The sequence below is a fragment of the Sander lucioperca genome, chromosome 18 (genome assembly GCF_008315115.2).
Source record: "Sander lucioperca isolate FBNREF2018 chromosome 18, SLUC_FBN_1.2, whole genome shotgun sequence".
Lineage (NCBI taxonomy): Eukaryota > Metazoa > Chordata > Actinopteri > Perciformes > Percidae > Sander > Sander lucioperca.
The window spans coordinates 10759710-10779397 of NC_050190.1; the positions used below are offsets into that span (position 1 = coordinate 10759710).

At 38.9% G+C, this 19688-nt stretch overlaps 1 protein-coding gene across 4 annotated transcripts in view; it reads right to left on the reverse strand.

Annotated features, from left to right (window-relative positions):
* myo6b (myosin VIb) overlaps positions 1 to 19688 on the reverse strand; it is a 36990-nt gene that overhangs the window by 13782 nt on the left and 3520 nt on the right. For 2 of the 4 annotated variants that reach the window (XM_031278898.2, XM_031278896.2), the window contains exons 2-24: positions 19227 to 19375; positions 16628 to 16697; positions 16454 to 16527; positions 15870 to 15999; positions 15673 to 15778; positions 15189 to 15244; positions 14005 to 14102; positions 13731 to 13895; positions 12947 to 13027; positions 11921 to 11929; positions 10768 to 10948; positions 9754 to 9898; positions 8133 to 8290; positions 7642 to 7733; positions 7085 to 7157; positions 5577 to 5704; positions 4712 to 4807; positions 4113 to 4283; positions 2896 to 2934; positions 2706 to 2799; positions 1565 to 1695; positions 1266 to 1343; positions 1007 to 1136 (exon numbers count right to left, since the gene is read on the reverse strand). In XM_031278898.2, the coding sequence (XP_031134758.1) occupies positions 1007 to 1136; positions 1266 to 1343; positions 1565 to 1695; positions 2706 to 2799; positions 2896 to 2934; positions 4113 to 4283; positions 4712 to 4807; positions 5577 to 5704; positions 7085 to 7157; positions 7642 to 7733; positions 8133 to 8290; positions 9754 to 9898; positions 10768 to 10948; positions 11921 to 11929; positions 12947 to 13027; positions 13731 to 13895; positions 14005 to 14102; positions 15189 to 15244; positions 15673 to 15778; positions 15870 to 15999; positions 16454 to 16527; positions 16628 to 16697; positions 19227 to 19343 (2422 nt within the window). In that variant the 5' untranslated portion in view covers positions 19344 to 19375. The remainder of the gene's footprint in view (positions 1 to 1006; positions 1137 to 1265; positions 1344 to 1564; positions 1696 to 2705; positions 2800 to 2895; positions 2935 to 4112; positions 4284 to 4711; positions 4808 to 5576; positions 5705 to 7084; positions 7158 to 7641; positions 7734 to 8132; positions 8291 to 9753; positions 9899 to 10767; positions 10949 to 11920; positions 11930 to 12946; positions 13028 to 13730; positions 13896 to 14004; positions 14103 to 15188; positions 15245 to 15672; positions 15779 to 15869; positions 16000 to 16453; positions 16528 to 16627; positions 16698 to 19226; positions 19376 to 19688) is intronic. The other 2 variants (XM_031278899.2, XM_031278897.2) reach the window with 1 other exon arrangement.

Sequence of the window (19688 nt, forward strand, 5' to 3'; positions counted from 1 at the left end):
TTATGCTCTGGCTAATTATGTTACAGCTATGTATAAACTGCTATAATGAGTAATATCGATCATCAGGCACATAAACAAGTAGTGCAGAATCGTACGACCACTATGCATGTACTTTCTTACTTCACACACACACACACACACACACACACACACACACACACACACACACACAACTGTGATAATAAGGTAAGGTGTTGAAGGAAATGAATGACCAGCACCAAGGACATAAATTTCCTTCGGTCATTTATGCAAGAAATGTGTGGTCAAGCAGAGGCAGTGTTCTGTTATAACTCTAATGCAATTTCATTTGATGCTTTTACACAAATAAGCAGAAGCCAGCCGGCACTTTATTAAAGGCTGGAAATCAATAACTTGAAACAGAGTGTAATGCTTCAAGGAACTGCTTTTAGAGTACTATTCCATGTTGCTTAAGGCTGCTGCTTTCAATATTCAGAATGAGTGTAAAAGCGTGAAATATGATTTAGTATAGCTATCAGAGCTATATAATAACCTGTTAGGAAATGACAAAGCATCTCATACATGATCATCCACTAGAAAGGGAAATGGCTTAACTAACAAAATAACTTGTGCTTCTGCCTTTCTTCTTTTTTATTATTATTAATTTGCAGTTTTGTGTAGAAGTCTCATGTGATGTGGCTCCAATATATTTTTACCAGTGTCACCTCTCTAGAAAGGACTGACTCGGGCCAAGCAGCATATGCATGATGTATATTGCCTAAGTGCTAAGAAATGGAAGTTTCATGACTTTGTAGGAAGTGTCTCTGAAAAAGACATAACCCAGGCAAAGACGATTACATATTTTCTTCAATGTCTAGACCAAGTGTGATCTGAACACCGAAGTTAGACCATAGACCAAACATAAGAGAAATGTCAAAACAGAAATTCATGACAATCAAAATAATTCCTAAGCTACACTGCAGATACTTATATTGAGGCTGCTTGAGTTACACATCACAAGCTCTGTTGTTCAGTGGATTCAACCCACGTTTGATGACAGACAGGCTGCACCACTGGACCTTCTTCCAGCAGCTGCACACCAACCACTGGTTGACTTTCTTCAGCAGCTCTGCGAGGTGTTCTGGATCAGACTTCATGATCTGGTCAAACTCAGCAAACTGATGCAGGTACACAAACACACAAATTAAGCTATCATCCTTGAAGTTTAAGACATAGGCCTATTTGTAGAGTTCTGCATAATGACCTACAACATCAATGCACAATCAATTCTGTTGACTTCTCTGTACCTTTCCAGGGCGGAAGAACACTCTGGTCAATCCAAACTTGAAGTCATTGTCGTTTAGTCCCAGAGCTTTGAACAAAGCCTACAGAGACAAATTCCCATTCAGTGGCACAGCAATAATATATTTGGTAAGAATGTAGGGAACTGATTTGTTAATCATTTCCCAAATGCATCAGTGTTGCTAGAGGCTTTTTTTTTCTTTTTTTTTTTACAAAACTTTATTTTAAACAGATAACAATAATTATCTTAAACCAACAGTACACTCCCGTGAAGGAGAAAACTATTCAATTTATGTAATCCCACCTTGCAGAAGAGTCGTGGATTCAGGCGTGTGAGCTTGTCAGGCATATACTGTTTATACATGTTGTAGAGCTCGTGGAAGGGAGCTCTGGAGGGGAAACCCCCCTGCATCAGGTCTAACACCGACACCATTCCTAATCAAGAAAAAAACACAACCAAAGAAAAAAATGGTCTTTTGAAGTGAAACAGCATTGCCTGCAGAATTATAGTACACCGTAAAATGTACATGACTGACCTACCAAGCAAGCTGAAATCTGTTTACATACAACATACACTACTCTGTTTTATCCCTGACAAGTACTTTATCAATGTACGTGTGTGTGTGTGTGTGTGTGTGTGTGTGTGTGTGTGTGTGTGTGTGTATGTTTGTGTGTGCGTGCAAGTGAGAATAGTTGCATTTCTACATGAGAGGGTCACTGCATGAAAGAACAATGTTACTTTATTGTAATCACAAATCACAAAGGCTGTTGCAGGATCATATTAACTTCTGCATCAATTACATTAGCAGTATGCACTGATGTAAAAATACATGATTTAGCACTGTTTTATGTTTTTTTTAAGCAACATGAAGCAAATAACAGACTTCCACTTCCATCATGGTCCATGGCCCCAAGTGAAGGTGCAACATTTACAAAAAGGTCAAAATTATATAATGTGACAAGGAAACTGTCCAAAACAAGATGACAGTGTACAGTGCAGTATGCCAAACAAGGACAAACTGCACTGAAATATAGTATAAGTCTAATGTTACAAAAGGTTTTTCCAGTCACAACAGTTTAATATAATTCAACGTTTGTGGAAAGCAGTAGGAAGAAATGTAAATTTACATATCCTGCATTCCTTAAACCCAGAGCCTTTCCTTTTTGGAGAAAGGTCCCATATTTGGGTCAAATTCTGAGGTTCTTGGGTATGTCATATTCATATCATGTTCTTATCTATATCAAGATGTTTCACTATGGTTGTCCATCTCCTGTATTACATACACTGTAAGTGGGGTCATCCTGCTCCATTAGCAGTAGAGCTACTTTGGGTAAAGATATCCTTAGTAATCCTGTGTATATTTACTCATCCTAAAAATGATAAGTTGTAAATATGACAACTTTTTAAAAAACCTACAGCACATTCTGTACATTTTTGGTCCCACCTGAGCACTGTAACTGTGAAAGAATCAGAGCTCCTTCAAACTTGTGGCTGACCATCTTCAGGTTGGGTTTTACACAGCGGATGAAACTTGAGCCCTATGCACACAAAGATTAATAATTACTTATTGATTCTGAGCAGACAAGCAAAAACCTTTTCTGTAAAATATACAATGAAGATGACATATTACTCACAGTACTGCGAAGTTTTTCCAGCAGCAGGTTCAGCTGGGTCTGTGTGTGCAAGCAGACCAAAAGGAAATGTTTTGTGATTTATTTTGAATGTTTGTGATAAAGGTAGCCCAGACAGACATTTCAAATTAGGTTGTAGTGACACATATCCTCGCCACAGGTAAGGAAGGGAGCAACCAGAGTTAAAGGTAAAGCAGATGTATCTGTATAGCACCTTTCAACAACAAGGACATTTTAAGTGCTTTCCATAAAACATAAAAGGCATTAAGACAAGTATACAAGAGACACAAGATCATTTGAAAAATAATATAAAAAGACACATACACAGGATTTAAAAGGATTAAAACACAGTAAAATAGAAGATTAAAATCAGATTTCATTGATTTGTTCAATGCACCTACTGAATCACCTGGTGATATCGTTACATAAATCGGTGTCGTCTGCATAATTATGGGAAGATATTTTGTTGTTTTCTATGACCTGCACTCGTGGGAGCATGCAGATGTTGAACAAAAGAGGCCTGAGAATGGAGCCTTGGGGGACTCCACGTCATTTTTGTACGCTCAGATATGTAATTACCAATCAACACAACATTGTCCCTCTCTACCCTTCAAATAGGACCCAAACCAAATTAGCACTGTGCCACAAAGTCCCATGAAGTTTCCCAGTCTGTCTAGCAATATGTTGTGGTTAACCATTTTGAATATAGCACTGAGATCTAATAAGACTGAAACCTTTCCACTCTCTGTGTTTAAGTAAATTTAATTCAAGATCTTAAAATTTATGTTTTACATCACATTTTACAGATTATAGTTATCTTAACATGTTTCCAACTGTAGAAAATGACAACTAGTCCCACATTTCCTCTCCATTTAACACATTCTAGCTATTTGAAACGCATGCATCATATTTGTGATGAGTCGTGTGCATTAGTGATGAAAGCAAAAAAAGCTACATTATTCATAAAGAAATCTCAAATCTGAGGCTGGAGTTGGATTTTTTTGGTTGCTGTTGAAATATAAGGCATACAGCTGAAAGTTGTTGATTTTTTGGCTTGATCAACACACTTGTGTGTGAAACCCAGAATGTTTCATTCTTTCTTTCTCTTATTTTCTTTTCACTTCCCCTGTTTTCTAACTCCTTTCTTTCATACCTCAAGCTGACTCTATCCAGCTTAATTCACCAAAGAAGGTTTTCAAACTTTTCACAATAACTCTGACCTTGAACTTGTTACCAACGCTGATGAAGCCGAGTTTGCCCGCCTTTTGCTTGGAGTCCTTGTTGGGGATTGAGTTCTCAAACAGCTCTCGAACAAATTTGTCTTTCGATTCGGACACTAAGCCCTCCAGGGACATGTGGAGGGCATCATTATTCTTCTCCACAAACCGAGTCTGTGGACACACAAACGCAAATGCATACCTTTATGTAGTGGCAGACTTTTATATAGATGTACAAAATGCAAAAACAAATGAAGAATGCCTTAATCCCTGCAGCATAAAACACACATCACCAAATCAAGTTATATATAAGTGTAAGAGATGTATTGTATTGTATTGTATTGTATTGTACCAGGGCTACTAAAGTGTTGGAGCTGGAACAATTAGTGTATTACTTGATCAAATCTAATTTGCTTTGTTCATTGACTGTTGAGTTTTAGTTAGCTGTATAGTAACTCCACTGTCTTGTGTAAGAGGTAACTATGTAGGACACATTATAAATAGAGTTGTTTGGTAAAAAAAAAATATTCTACTGGAATACTGGATTTTGTGAATACCACCTAGCCCCAACATCCCTATATAATAACATCTGAGTGAATTACCGTTTCATAGCAAACTGCTCCAGCAAAGTGCCTGATGATAAAGCCCTCGTCATCCCGGAGATTCCTGTGAATGGTCAACTTCGACTTCCTGGGAACCTAAGCGGGAGAGGAAGAAAGCTAATCGTATTTAATGACAGAGCTAAAACACATATAAATTGACTTTACTCTAATCCTATCCATCACCACCTCTACGGCAGCAGCACAAGTGTGAGGAAGAGTGAGGAAGGCTGGTTTGAAGAATGAAACTTTTGCAGTGCAGTGAAATCCAGCAAAAAAGTATGAAATTATGGAATACATATTCTCACAAACTCTTATCTATTAACTATTATCATTTCTTGTATTGTTAAGGAACCCAGAAATCCAGCATTTTTAAGCTCAATTTTATCTCACAGCATATTCAAGCACTTTAGATTACGATTAATGTCTTTCACCTTATTACATGTATAGAGTAATCTTTATTTGAGTAATAACTCTCCCTGCAGTAGAGTGTGGCTGCAGCAAGCCAACTCTAATCTTAAACTTGAATTAGTGTCTAGGCTACATTTCTAAAAGGATTTCATGCTTGCAGAGATACAGGGCGAGAGTGACGGACAAAAGCGACGACAGAGACAAAGGGAGGGATCAGGACTGTGCGTCATTCACAAAACTGCAGTTACAAACAGGCAGAGTAAAACTGATCAAAATGACAAAACCAATGTGCAGTTACACCACTGCCTGGTCTCACAAAAGAACTTTGTGGACAAAGAAAGAGAATAAAAGCAGCATACTGGAGAGAAAGCAACGACAGAAGGAGAGAGAGAATAGGAAACAGAAAAAGGCGAGAGAGGGAGGGAGAGGGACAGAGAGCACAGCTAAGAGGTCTGACCGTCAGTCTGAAGTGGTCTTTATGCTTGCTGTGAACAGCCAGTGCAAAGTGTTGGTCGCTGGGCTGAGGGAGACGGTTCTCTTCATCCAAAATGTCCAGAATTCCCACCAGCTTTGCTTCCACTAGGTCTGGAAACAACAATTATATGTGTATCAGCAATATTATTATGATTCATGAAGAACGGAAGAGATTGGAGAGCTTCTTGGAACTTATATTAGTGATAAAAAGGCGGTGCTCTTTAGTAGGGGGCATGGACAAATCCAATAGACATCAAAAAAGAAGCGTTTCGGCGTCTAGCCTTCTTCGAGAAGTTGTTTTTATCTTATTCTATTTAGAATGCGCCAGATGCATTAAAGGCATTTTAGACTTTTTTAAGGACAAAAACAGAACACACAAATTCTTATTAGGGTATTTAGCGGGGTGAGTTGGGAAGCAGTGGCCATTATTATACAAAAGTCATAAAAGCACTAAACATTTAGTTTATGAGTATGCCATTTATTTGAAATTTTAACTGTTTTGTGTTCCTGGATGTGAATATTCAAGGCACAAAACATGTTCATCAGGATGCTCATTTAGCCATATATCTGAATTATTCATGCAGCATGCTGTTTGGAATATAATCTAATAGCCAAGGACCTCAGAAAAAAATTTGCATGAACAAGCACCTGTGCATAAATCGTGAAGATTGATGAATGAATTAATGGCTAACCCAAACGGTCATTTGCAAGTCATAAATGTTATTCATGGCTGTCAGTTAACCTCCACCTGAATAATCACAGCCTTTGAAATACAAATCAAACTGCTTTACCTTGATACACTGACTACTTCGTTCCATTATTTCGAGGATTCATTCGAGAACAGACACAACAAAAACAAGGGGGTGTAATTTCGCCGGCTTCCCGTTGCACAAAAGAGGCCATAAAACCCACAAATACTCATCATGCTTGCTCAATTCAGACACATGGATATGTAATCTCCTTGGATAATGAGAAGTCTGTATTTTTGTCCCCGACAGGTGTATTTTCGCTGCTCTGACGTGTAGCCCAGAGCACAAGGAATAGCCCAAATAAATGCCATGTGGGTGAGCTGTGACACTTTAACCAACCTCAGTACACTTTATGGTGTGTGGAGCTAAACAGACAGACGCATTTTGTGTTTTGCAGCACATGCCCTCAAAGGCCGAACTTCATCATGTCCTTGAGTGTCAATCAATGGTTCTGTTTTTCACATCCGAAGATCACCCAAGGTACAGATACAAATAGATAATAATACACACATTCCTACTCCAGCTCCAGTCCCAAACCAGCTCACGTGAGACATCAGCTTATCAGTCCTGCATTATGTTTTTTTCACTTTTATTTTGTAGTATCCAAGGCTGAGATATATTTTTATTTTCAACAGCGACATTTTTCAGGTAAATAGTTACATTTTGAGAAGTAGTGAAATGTTAAAGCTGCAGAGTTTGAGGATAAACAGGTTACCTAGAGTAATGTTAACATCCATCTTACCTATGCAGTCCTGGTTGTCAACATAATGCACCTCATTCACTCCCAGGCCTTCCCTTTGATACAGCTCTTGCTCCTGCACAGACAAGGCCAAACGTCAAAAATCTAAACTAAAAACTTAAAAAAATTGTTTTGATATAAAATTACATTATTTCTGAGTGGCTTCAGAACATCATCCACCTCGAAAAGCAACAAAAAACAGCAAACCAACAACAGTACATTATTTAGATAATGATAAAGAGGCTTAAACCAGAATTGTGGCACCGTAATTAGAGACCTTGTAAGAGAATAACGTTAAGAGATCACAGGAGAGTAACACGCCTCATCATGTCCCCTGAGAAATTAGCATTCTAATGAGCGAGCGCAGGAGACATGGAGGGAAAATATAAGTGAGAAAATGGAGATGAGAAAGACAGAAGAAGCTTAGTGTGCCAACCGCTTCCTCCTGGCTTGGGAAAGAGTCAGTGAGTTTGGTTTGTGAGTGAAATGACATGGCAGGTTTCCCAGGATAAAGAAGTAAACCACGCCAAATCACGTTGGTCTACACGTTGCTCACCCACCTCTTTCAGAATACGCTCGTTGAAGAACTGCTGCAGTTTCTCATTGCAGTAATTGATACAGAACTGCTCAAAGCTGTTGTGTTCAAAATACTCTAAGAAAAGGGAAAACAACAAAAGACACAGAAAAAAAACATATATTTCAATTAATTTTCCAAAATGAACATCTTTGCGAAGCCTGTGTTAATTATGCAGTTGGAGGAAATTAATTCTCAAGCAAGAGCCCTGGTAATGAAGTGGGTGTGTATGCATTAGGGTACTCATATTAAGAATCATGCTGCACAGACAAGGGTCTCTCTAGTGGACTGAATTCTAAACAAACCAATGACAAAATTAGCAAAATGCAGTCAGTCTGGGAAATTGCAGAAACCCATATTTTCAGTTTGTCTATGCTTTTATTTATATTTATTTTGCTATGTTATCAGTCATGTTAGGCTTAATCTACACGTTGTATGTATTAAGTTTCATTGAAACTTGAAACTGCATTCTATTACCAAACCCAGCGATGTCCAACACTCCGATGAAGTTGGAGGAAGTCTCGAAGGGGAAACACTGGTTTACTCGTTTAACAACATGGTCGAAGAGGCGGCTGTACACTGCCTTGGCCAGGGCATCGCGGGCATTGTTTGCTTGTTCCACCTTTAGAGGCACCCTGCAGGGACACACAAAGTGGGGCAGTGAGAGACAGTCTGAAACTGGGACGTGCTAGTCTCTTATTAAACCTCTCGCTTTTATTTTATTTCCCTAATCAACCCAATTTTCATGTGCCAGCAAAACTTTAACTGTGTTGACGTGACACTTTTTTGCTGCATAGATCCCCTTTTGATCTCTCTAGTCAAGTTAGGCGATTGTTTTAAAAAGAGGGTTTCTGAGCCAAAGATGAGGTATTAAAACTAAAATATGAACCTTGAACTCTTCTTGACTCTCTAATGGCGCTTTAACACAATTTATTTTTAAATTATTACAGAGGGGTTGACTGTATGGACAAAGTGCAGCTCCACAGTGGCCCAGAGTTCAACTCACCTGTCCCAGCTGGGAAGAAGGAGAATTTTAAATGAAAAGGTCTATCCCTTGTTATGATAGATCATTACCCACTTTTTCTTTTGATATTCAACCTACCCAGTCCTCATAAGAAAAAAAAAAAAACTCATCCATTACAAAGAGGAATAGTCTATCTATGACAAGGCTAAGGTACCCTATTCAGCCAGAGAATAGGCAATTTTTTTCTCCATTTCACTATTACATCAGTTCAACTTCAAGTCTTAAAAAGCACATGAGATCCTTACAATTCATCTCAGTGACTGGCATTTTCATCTATTGCAATGTTTAATATGCATACTAGTAAGAGACTGCCTGATACCATCACATCCACCACCCCTCCCTTTAACCCTCAACCTGCTGGGGGTAGGGTGGATCTGTCTGGGGCTTAATGACAAAGCCAGGCCCCTTTCGCTCCACCTGCTCCCAAAACACCAAGCCTTTACTGTACTGCGGCCATGCTCCCCTGCCTCCTCAGATACAGGCTGCATTATTTATGTGGAGAAAACACTTCCAGGCCAGGCCAGCATCTGGCCCTCCTGAAATATTCATCTATCAAACCTGGCCCTATCACTCAAACACCACATTATCACCAAAGTACAGAGGAGCAGTGCCAATAATACTGCACCACATTCTCTTCTTAACCTGCAAGAAGTCACCACACCCTCCCTCTAAATTTGTGTTATGTGTCTGAAGTTTGCTGTTAGTGATTTAGACAGAGACACAGATCACTTAAAATAAAAGGCTTGATTCAGTATCAGGATTTAATCACATCGACTTCCACAATAAAGAACACCTTAATACTTCTCTTAATACTGCAGCATAGTACCAATCAGTACAGCAGCAACTGCCTCGCCGCTGCCCATGTCAATTAAATTCTAGTTGGTTAATCTGTCTAGGATTATGAGCTATTTCTAGAACTATCATGGACTCACTGCCTTCACACAGAGTTCAGTTGTCATTCACTGTGACAGTGACTTCTGAAGGAACTACGAGGATAATTCTTTCTCAACTAAAAAAAAGTTGCTATAAAGTCACAGGTCTTTGAAGTGCTTTCAAGAGTGCTGTTGTCCTTACTTGATAACTGTTCCTTTGGTGCCCCCTGCTGTAGTGAGCATGACCCTGGTTGTGAGGCTGACACGCAAATCATCCTGGTCCAGACCCAGCAGATCAGCACAGTACTCCAGAGTCTGGCCTGACTGATTCTTCAGGACACAACCACCTGAAACCCACACAAGCCAATTACAATCTGTGGTTCTGAAACGGTTTCTCTCCCTTTGTTTTAGCCATACTTTCTAAATTACCTCACAATGGGGACACAAAAATATTCTTGGTACCGATGAAAAATAAGCAGAAATACGTCTTATAGTCATATATGTAGGTGGGAGAATGAAGGTTAAAAACTTGTAGCTGTGAATGGGTGATATCAACAGCGTGATTGAGAGCTAGGTTCAGTGGGTGTTGGGTATATGAGAATGAGAAGTGAGGGAGAAACTTTAGAAATGGCCTCAAGAAAAGCTTCAAAGTACACTTATTTAATCCACATATACTTTGATTGTACAGACACACAGATAGAGAATGAGCCAGAAAAATAGAGAGAGACAGGATCATGGTTACCCAGGTAACATTGATTCTCTCTCCACCATTTAAGATAAACCTTTATTAATCCCTGGAGGGAAATAGTGGTAACATCGAAGGACAGCAGATCTATTGTTCAATATTTTACATTGATCTAACACTGTAACGCACATGTGGAATTCTATATTCTCACATTTATTGAAAAAACTAATTGATACCTACTTTTCAAAAGAAAATTAAATGAGCTGCTTTCATAAGGATTTGACAATTCATGTTTTAACCCCTGTTGCCAAGTAGGCCTTTTCAGGGACGAATCCTCTGGAATAAAGGAACATTTTTTCTTATTTCTGGCAGCAGAAAAGCTGAAAAAATAGAAGACCTTGGGGGTTTGCATGAACAGTTATAAGCATGTGTTTGTAAAGACAAACAAAAGAGTGCTACACACACAAAAACTACAAAATCTTTCGAAATACTGAGAATCGTAAATATTTATAACTACAGCGTCTGTCTCACCTGAGGAGCTCCCTGTTTCTTCAAAGTCAATGTTGCCCAGATGCAGAACGCCAGCAACCACTCTGAACAGGTCCAGCTTCTCAGTGTCGTCCAGCCCAATCTTCTTCATGGCCACACACATCCTGCTGAAGTCACCCTGGTCGTCAAGAAGAGGGTCCTTCAGAGCGCCGACCTGTTGATGCTACAAAACACACGAGTGAGTCAGAAAAAGTAGAGATCAGAAGAGAAACAATGTGTGAGAATTCAATTTAAATCATGATTTACTCAAACATGAAGACTCAATTCACGATTGACAATCTGTGTGTGCGTGTTCTATGTTTTAGCAACATCATTAAATTGTTCATAAATACTGATCTGTTCTGATCTTCGTTGAATTGTAGGGGACCCGACAGCCTGAACTATAACAAAGACGTTGCCATTTCAACAAACTAAAACATTTTACATGTGTTAAAATAGCCTCCACCAGCAGCACACAGCAAGCACTATGACCTAAGGCTGCTCTGCTACAGTAGCTTTGTCTCCAAATGACTCAACAAGTACTGTAGAATACAATTAAAGAAAAGAGCCAATGTTATATCTAGTAATATCTCAGGGTATGATGACAGCAGAAAACAATCAGGCATGCAGTGTGAAATGTCACTACAATTCAGAACACTTCAAGATTCATTAGGAATCAAGATTATTCAGTGATAATTAACAAGCGCTGCACAATTATTACAGAATGTATACTCCTGATTATTCTGTAAGATAAGACCCTTCACAGTTTTTGTATTGAGAAAAACAAAAGGCTTTAATTGCACCTTTTTATTAATGTTGTATTTATGTGTTGACTATTTTCAAAAAACTAAATGTCAATCTTTAACTATCTATAAACTATGGGAAATATCAAATAATTGTGCAGCCTGTAATGTATGACTGAAAAAAAGCTAAGTAGGCAAACATCCATTGTAGTGTATTGTATCTAAGCACCATCCAGCCCCAACACCACCCAAACCTGACAGACACATGCAGATGCAAGAGGAAGCATGCACCCTTATTTCCTGTTGGACTACAAACAGCAGCATGTAAAACCTGATAGCCTCAGTGTTTACTGTAGGAAAACACAGGATAAAAAGCAGGCAGCACAACGCACTGATAGGAAAAGTAACATCACCTTATTGTCCTATTTAACACAGACAAGGAGAAGGATACACAGAGGCACAATTACTTAATTAGCAACATATTAACAATTACACAGCCATACAACTTACATTGCTTCAATCATTAAATCATTAGTCACTGTTATTGTTATATTTTGTAAGCACATGGAACGAATGTTAAATAAAGACCCTTTCACATTTAATATACTGTAGCACTTTATTTCATAAAAATTCTTTCAGTTCTAAAATAATGCTTCTTATAAATATAAAAAGTATAAATGGAACACGAGAACCCCCCAGCTGCCTCTGAAAAAAACCTTACAAAAATTTAGTGCAAACACACAAATAAGAGTGGATTACAAAAAATAATTAAAGAACAGAGGTTACAATTGGCCTCTAAGGTAAAAAAAAAAAAAAGTTTCAATCATGCCCTTCTCTTCATGTACTAGGCTAAACAAATCCACGAGTAAAGCCATTAATAGAGAACTGAAAGCACCTCCTTTGTTTACCACTATTTCGTCTGATTTTCCTGAAACTTTGATTAGCATAAAAGAAGTTAATATTCTATCTTAGAAAACAAGGAGTAAAATGCACATGTATAATTAGTCCCTGAGAGACCAACATTTCACCCTCTTCTAATTGTTTCATGATAATTATTACACATCTCCTGCAGGCCTTTAGACACTGGTTCTTTTTCATGTCATACATAATTCATCAAATACACAGACCTAAACACATATCTTGGCATGAAATATTCTTATTGACTAATTCCTGTATATCCTTTCACATGTGCAGCCAATTTCCCTCGAATATGTGTCTGGGATTTGCTATCATTGTCATTGCTTGCTCATCATTATTGGAAAAAGAATAATGTACATCGAGCTAAAGGATTGATTGCACAGGAAAGAATCCAAAAGCGTTGCATTACAATACATCCTTTGTTGTCCTTGACATACAGTAGGCAAATGTAACACCAAACTGTCCAAAAATAATTATGCATTGGGTTATAGTGAGTAAGCCAGAACAGAATGGGACATTACCTCGGGACTCTTGCGGTTCTGCATGATTTGTTTATCAGCGTCCTTACTGGCAAAGTATCTGGTGCATCCTCGGTTCAGGTACTGCAACGGAGAAAAATCCTCTTAAATACATTCAAACATAATCAGTATTTTGATAACTGAAATTCAGACACAGTATAAATGCATTTCATTCGTGGTGGCGAGCAAACCTAGTGGGGATATCTGTATTGATTTTCATCTAAAAGATTTACTTTGTTGTCTTCCGATATTGCTCCACAGCTGACTAGTAGTGGATCACATGAAGTAATTGCCTCTGTTGATGTGGGTGTCACCTCAGGGACCTGATATAATGACACTATGATAAACATCTAAAGGAACAGCTTGAGCTGCTTGTTGTTCCGTTAAGTGTTGTTTTGTAGAGCATGTAGAAGACAATAAAGGCTGGGGTAAACACCTTTATGCCCCCCGAATTTGTCCCTGCTGAGTTGATCATTGCATTTAAAAGGGAAATAATTCAATTGAGAAATATTTTGTGACTGAAGGGATTTTGAGGGAGAACCCCTTGACATCACTAAAAACAAGCTTCTGTGACATCTAGTGGTCTTCCATAGAACTGCCAACCAATGTATACTACTAAGAAAAAAAATAGTAAAGTCCATTTAATCACATAAAAAAACAGCTTAGAAAATGATTTCTGTCGCTTTGAAAAAATACCATAGCGCCTCAGTTTTATTCCACAGTTGAAATGATCTTGGCTCACAATACAGTATAGTGTGTATATATGACATTGTCTAAGCCCACTGACCCTGAAGCTGTCCGGAGAGTCCAGGTGCAGTTTCTTCTTTATGTCCTCGGATGCTCCGGCACACAGCCTGTAGAAGATGTGGTAATTCCTCTCGTCGTTACTTTGCATGCAAATCCTTGACTTCTCTAGCAAGTAATGGGAGACAAATCCACCCACAACTGCATTCTGGGAACACAAGAAAAGAATTGGGTCTTAAAATCAGATTTTAAAATTCATGGTCCACACAAAGCAAATTATAGACCAACCTAGAACATAATCAGTGACAATCTATTACCTTTTCATTGAAGTGGATTTCCACAAACTTCCCAAAGCGACTGCTGTTATTATTCCGGACTGTCTTTGCATTTCCAAAGGCCTCAAGAAGGGGATTTGCTGAGATTTGAAATTTGAAAAACAGAATCAGGATCACAATGCTAAACTTAGCACAAAAGTAAGGAAATTTGTGTTTGGTAGATTATTTCTCTGTGGTAACAATGCTTATTGGCAATACATCTTATACCGTTTGAAAGCCTGTTTAGCTCCCTTTCAAATGGTGCCCCATTTGTAAAGAACATGCATTTGTGGGATGAGCAGCAGCGCTAAGTATGTGGGTTGTGCCCATGAAAAATTTGCCAAATCTTCTCTGCCAATGCCAAACAGCTTATTCTGCCATTGACTCGTTTTGTGTTTGGTGGATTGGATGATTGAAGTTTGAAGAAACAAAGACATATTGGCAATTGAACAATTTATTCATTTCACAAACAGGAGCCTCTGTAGCGTGTGGAAGAACCATACACAGCCACAACAGCCTGGCACCTCCTCCTCATGCTGGTCACCAGCCTGGTCACACACTGCTGTGGGATGGCATCCCATTCTTCAACCAGCATTTGACCCAAGTCAGCCAACATGGTTGTGTTGGTCACTCTGGCACAAACAGCACATCCAAGTTAATCCCACAAGTGTTCAATGGGGTTGAGGTCAGGACATCTGGTTGAAGAATGGGATGCCATCCCACAGCAGTGTGTGACCAGGCTGGTGACCAGCATGAGGAGGAGGTGCCAGGCTGTTGTGGCTGTGTATGGTTCTTCCACACGCTACTAAGGCTCCTGTTTTTTAAATGAATGAATTGTTCAATTGCCAATATGTCTTGTTTCTTCAAACTTCAATCATCCAATCCACCAAACGCCAAACAAGTCAATGGCAGAATAAGCTGTTTGGCATTGGCAGAGAAGATTTGGCAAATTTTTCATGGGCGCAACCCACATATTCAGCGCTGCTGCTCATCCCATAAATGCATGTTCCTTACAGATGGGGCCCCATTTGTAAGGGAACTAAACAGGCTTTCAAACGGTATAAGATGTATTGCCAAAAAGCATTGTTACCACAGAGAAATAATCTACCAAACACAAATTTCCTTACTTTTTGTGCTAAGTTTAGTTACTAGCTAGTTAGTAGTTGGTAGTTTTTGGTTCATATTACCTTCTACAATTCTCTCGTCAATATCTTGACCACTTCCGTATGTTGTAGTGAGATATCTACAGGATGACATCAACAGTGATGAATATGTATCGTAAGCAGATTAAAAATAAAGTTTAAAAGGCAAAAAGACACTCACACTAAAACCTAATCCACAGTTTTCACATGTTAAAGATTACTACAACAGCTTTCCCTTGCAAAGCAGCTACATTTTTGCTAGTTTAATTGGCAATTGCATCCAGTTTAATGTTGTATTACCACCTTTACTGTTCATTTTTTCGGTAGATATTTCCAAGGTATTAGCAGTAACTCTCAATGCGGTGCAGTCAAGGTACAGTGGTAAAAATGTCTTGGTTTGGAAAGAGAGGGGACAATTTGATTTACAACACCACTTTACGTATATCCTGTGTGAACACACAATCAGAAGGGAGAGGACCAAAGGAGAGCGTGAAGGGCAATACAGATGTGGGATGATTCCCACTCATACCTGAGGACAAACTTAGTGTTTTCAGTCTTTCCAGCACCAGATTCACCGGACACTATGATGGACTGGCTCATCTTGAGAACCTTCATGTCCCTGTAGGCTTTGTCGGCTAAGACATAAGACAAAACGTTTTTTTATAATATCACTGCTTGTTACATATGTACCCCCTTTCTTAACAGTGATTAGTAGTGAGCTCTCACCTATAGCATAGACATGAGGTGGCAGAGTTCCCAGTGACTTCCCCTGGTACGACTTAATGGCGTCAGGTCCATAAAGTTTGGGGATGTCATAGTAAGGATTCACAGCTATCAAGATATTGGCCACATAAGTCTGTAAGAGATATAAATACAGACATGACTAGTCTCACTGCATTTAGAGAAAGTTAATAAATAGCACAAATACATGTGAGTTATTGAATAATGAGACTACAGAGGCGAAAACGAGCCCAGTGAATGCTGCTGGGATACACCTTAACTTGTTTCCCTGTCTTGCTTTTCCCATCTACCAGCTGCCCCTCATTTCCTAAGTGAGCGACTGCGATCAGGATTGGGTTTGCCTGTCTGACTTTGTGACCCTTCTCTAGCTTCCCCTTCCCTCTTTACCACCTGGCATTTCTCCCCCAGGGAAACAAGGATAGAGATCCTTTCTCCTGCTGTCCTCCAAACTGTTACTGTATCTCCTTATGATGCAACTGGATAGTAGGGACTTTAAGCCATTGCAGGAGCACATAAAGGATTTAAACTTGTGCAAATGCAGACTAGTAGAGAAGGAGAAGAAAACATACATAGATGTGGTCTTTATTGTACCGCACTCTGACGTTGTTGAGAAGAGTGGCTTCATTTAAGTACATAAGGGAACCTGGAAACAGAGGAAAAAACAAACCAGACAAATAAAATAGACATTGTTACAAATAACAACATGATTGTAAAAATGAACAGCCAACTGTGTGTTGACTTACAGTTGTCATCTACATGTTTGTTGACATCATCCTCTGCTGGGAAGACTTGGCTCATCGGAGCAAGAAAGGTCTGGAACGCAAACAGTTTTCATTATTATAACATTCACATGATGTCATTTCCAGGATAGATAGACATGCTACAAGTGGCACTGTCTCTATTTATCCCTGCCAACTTTATGCACAAGATTATTCAGTGTTCTTTGAAAAGCTTATGACACAAAACAAATGTTTATTAGCACCACCAAAAAAGGGGGAGACATATTAGGGCATAACAAAAAGCTAAGCAAGAATGCATAAACATTAATCATTTATCATGGTTAAAGATCACAGTAATGATGTTTGAAGCAACATGTTCCCAGGCTAAATTAGTTACTGATATTCTTACTCTATTGTTTAAGAGTCTGAGTAAATGGAAATAAACTCAATGGATCAAGCCGGCTGTGAGAGAAACAAGGGAAGACATGGCAGGATAATGAATAATTTGGTGGGAGAGCAACCTGATCTGAACACCTGAGTGAGTATGTATGTGTGTGTGTGTGTGTGTGTGTGTGTGTGTGTGTGTGTGTGTGTGTGTGTGTGTGTGTGTGTGTGTGTGTGTGTGTGTGTGTGGTTGAGAAGAGACAATGGTGGTGCTCTGTGCTGATCTTTTAGGAACCAATCAAGTCACTTTATTATTAAAAACAACCAAACTCCACTCTTAACATTTAAAAAATCAATCAGACCAAGTGGCATGATTGAAGCAGAACAATGACTGCGTCTGGTTATTCCGTACAGTATACAACAATAATAAACCCTATTTTTCATTACACTCCTTATATCAATACTACTGCTTGTGTGTGTGAATGTGCCTAAGTCTGTGATGCATGGTTTATTACCGCAAACAGGCTGCAAGCATAAACAGAATCTGCTTTGTGTGCCTGCTACAGTACATTGGCTCAATCTGGACATGCCCATTCACAATAGCAACCATGTGAGAAATGTCTAACAAATAAAATTGACAAAGAAGAAGAGGCAGTCAGGCTGAGGGTTGCGTACCGAGTTGAGGCACTAATGAGCTCCACACTGCAGTAAAAAGACATTCAATGAGGCTTTCATTGCTTTACTGAATGGGATAGAGTGTATGGCTTGCAATAAACTGATCATGATCATTCAAAGTTCACATGTATTCCAAACGAGACTCACTGCAATCTCATTTACATGTTCTACAGCTCAGTGTATTTTGAGTCTTAATATTATGCCGTTATCTGTCAGTTGGATAAAAATAATTTCAAATGGAAATTTGATTCAGCAGGTCTCTTGTAAGTGGTGACATCTTGAGGTTAGAATGAAGTAAAAACTTCATTCTAACCTCGAGAAAAGGTGAGACTGTATTGCAATGCAAACAGAAGGTTTTTCGTCTACATTGGTAGATACTTTGACAAAGAATTCATACCTATGAACATGACTTTTTTACCAGAGAAGCATAACACTTTTGTGAACATAAGATCAAGAGAAACATAAAGCTATCAAACTTAGTAATAGACCGTTCTTCTAGTCTACCATTTTGATTCTTAATGTTATTGCATTCCATGTACAGTAGCTGTTCCAGTACCAGGGCTCTGGTATTGTGCATGCTGACTAAACTTTAACAAGCCAAAAATGATTGAGGTGAGAAAAGTCTGTACTGTAGTAGAGCTGTAACAATTCCAAATTTTGCTGTACAATTAATTGTCTCAGAAATAATTGCGATTAACAATATAATTGTCTCTTTCAGTCCAATTTAAAAATATTTACTTATGTATTACTTTTGCAAACAAATTAAAGTTTTGAATGAATTCTAGGATACATCTTTTGGTTAGATCATTGTTTTGACCGAAATAATTAAACCACCATAAAACATTGTATCTTTTTCTTAAATGAACATAAAACTGACAATTACTATTAACAGTCATACCCCTTATGATTTAAGATAATGTTAGCAATTAATTTAATAATTGTTACAGGCCTAAGCTGTAGTGAAAACACTTCAAACTAAACAAATGCAGAGGCAACTGCTAGAGTACAGTACATCTCTGTTGTAAACATCAGACACATCAGTAGCTGGGGGACACGTGACGGCTCAGGTGTAACAGGTGGCCTTTACCTCCTAATGAGCAGCTCTCCCTCTAGGCAACACTATCAGCACACCTGCTGCTGCTCTCTTTATTTATTCATGCCTCTGTACATGTGGTCTCTCACGTTTCTCATATTTTACACACTGTTGCACCTTTCTACCTAAAATCGCACACTCCAGACAGACTGCGACAAAATTACAGAAAATACAAGATTTCGTTTCTTACACATGGCATTGTAATTCTCCATGAAAGTCTTGTACAGTAGATGAGCTTATGAATGTATGCATTTGTGTATGTTGTGAGAACTCTCCTGATATTAGGCAAACAACACCCAACGTATGTGAACCACTCAATGAATAAACAATTCTCATATCAACCATGAGCCACATGAAAGGAGAACAAGCACCAGCCCCTCACCCATATTCCCAGATGGACTTAACTTTGCCTGTACATAGAAAGCCTGCATGTGTGCATGTGGCCGTTTGTTAGTATGTGTGATGACCCACCTTGCCCTTTTGGTTTAGTGATTCGATGGTGAGCGTGTCAGCTCCTATGTCAACTATCATCCCCAGCTGGAACCCATCGGCGGGGTGGGGTGCCCACACTGGTTTCCCATCCTCCATGACTTACCTCCAGTCCAGCGCAGTCCACACAACTGGGAGAGACAGAAAGGGGAAGAGAGGCAACATGAATAAAGCAAAGTACATGTGTGGTTTAAAATAGATTATGCAAAGAACCAAACACAGTTTTGCATTCTTACTGTAGTACTTCAAACAAACTGAATTTGCTTCTAAGCTGGTGCCATTGCCTGCTCCCCAGGGCTTGTATTAGCTACACAATATGTATTTCACTTTTTCTTCACAGCTGACAAACAAACGTTGATGACAGCACTGCTAATTTAACAACTACTTTAAGAAAACAATCATCCCCTGTGAGGGTAATTTCTCAGTGTCACTGTTTTATTGTTG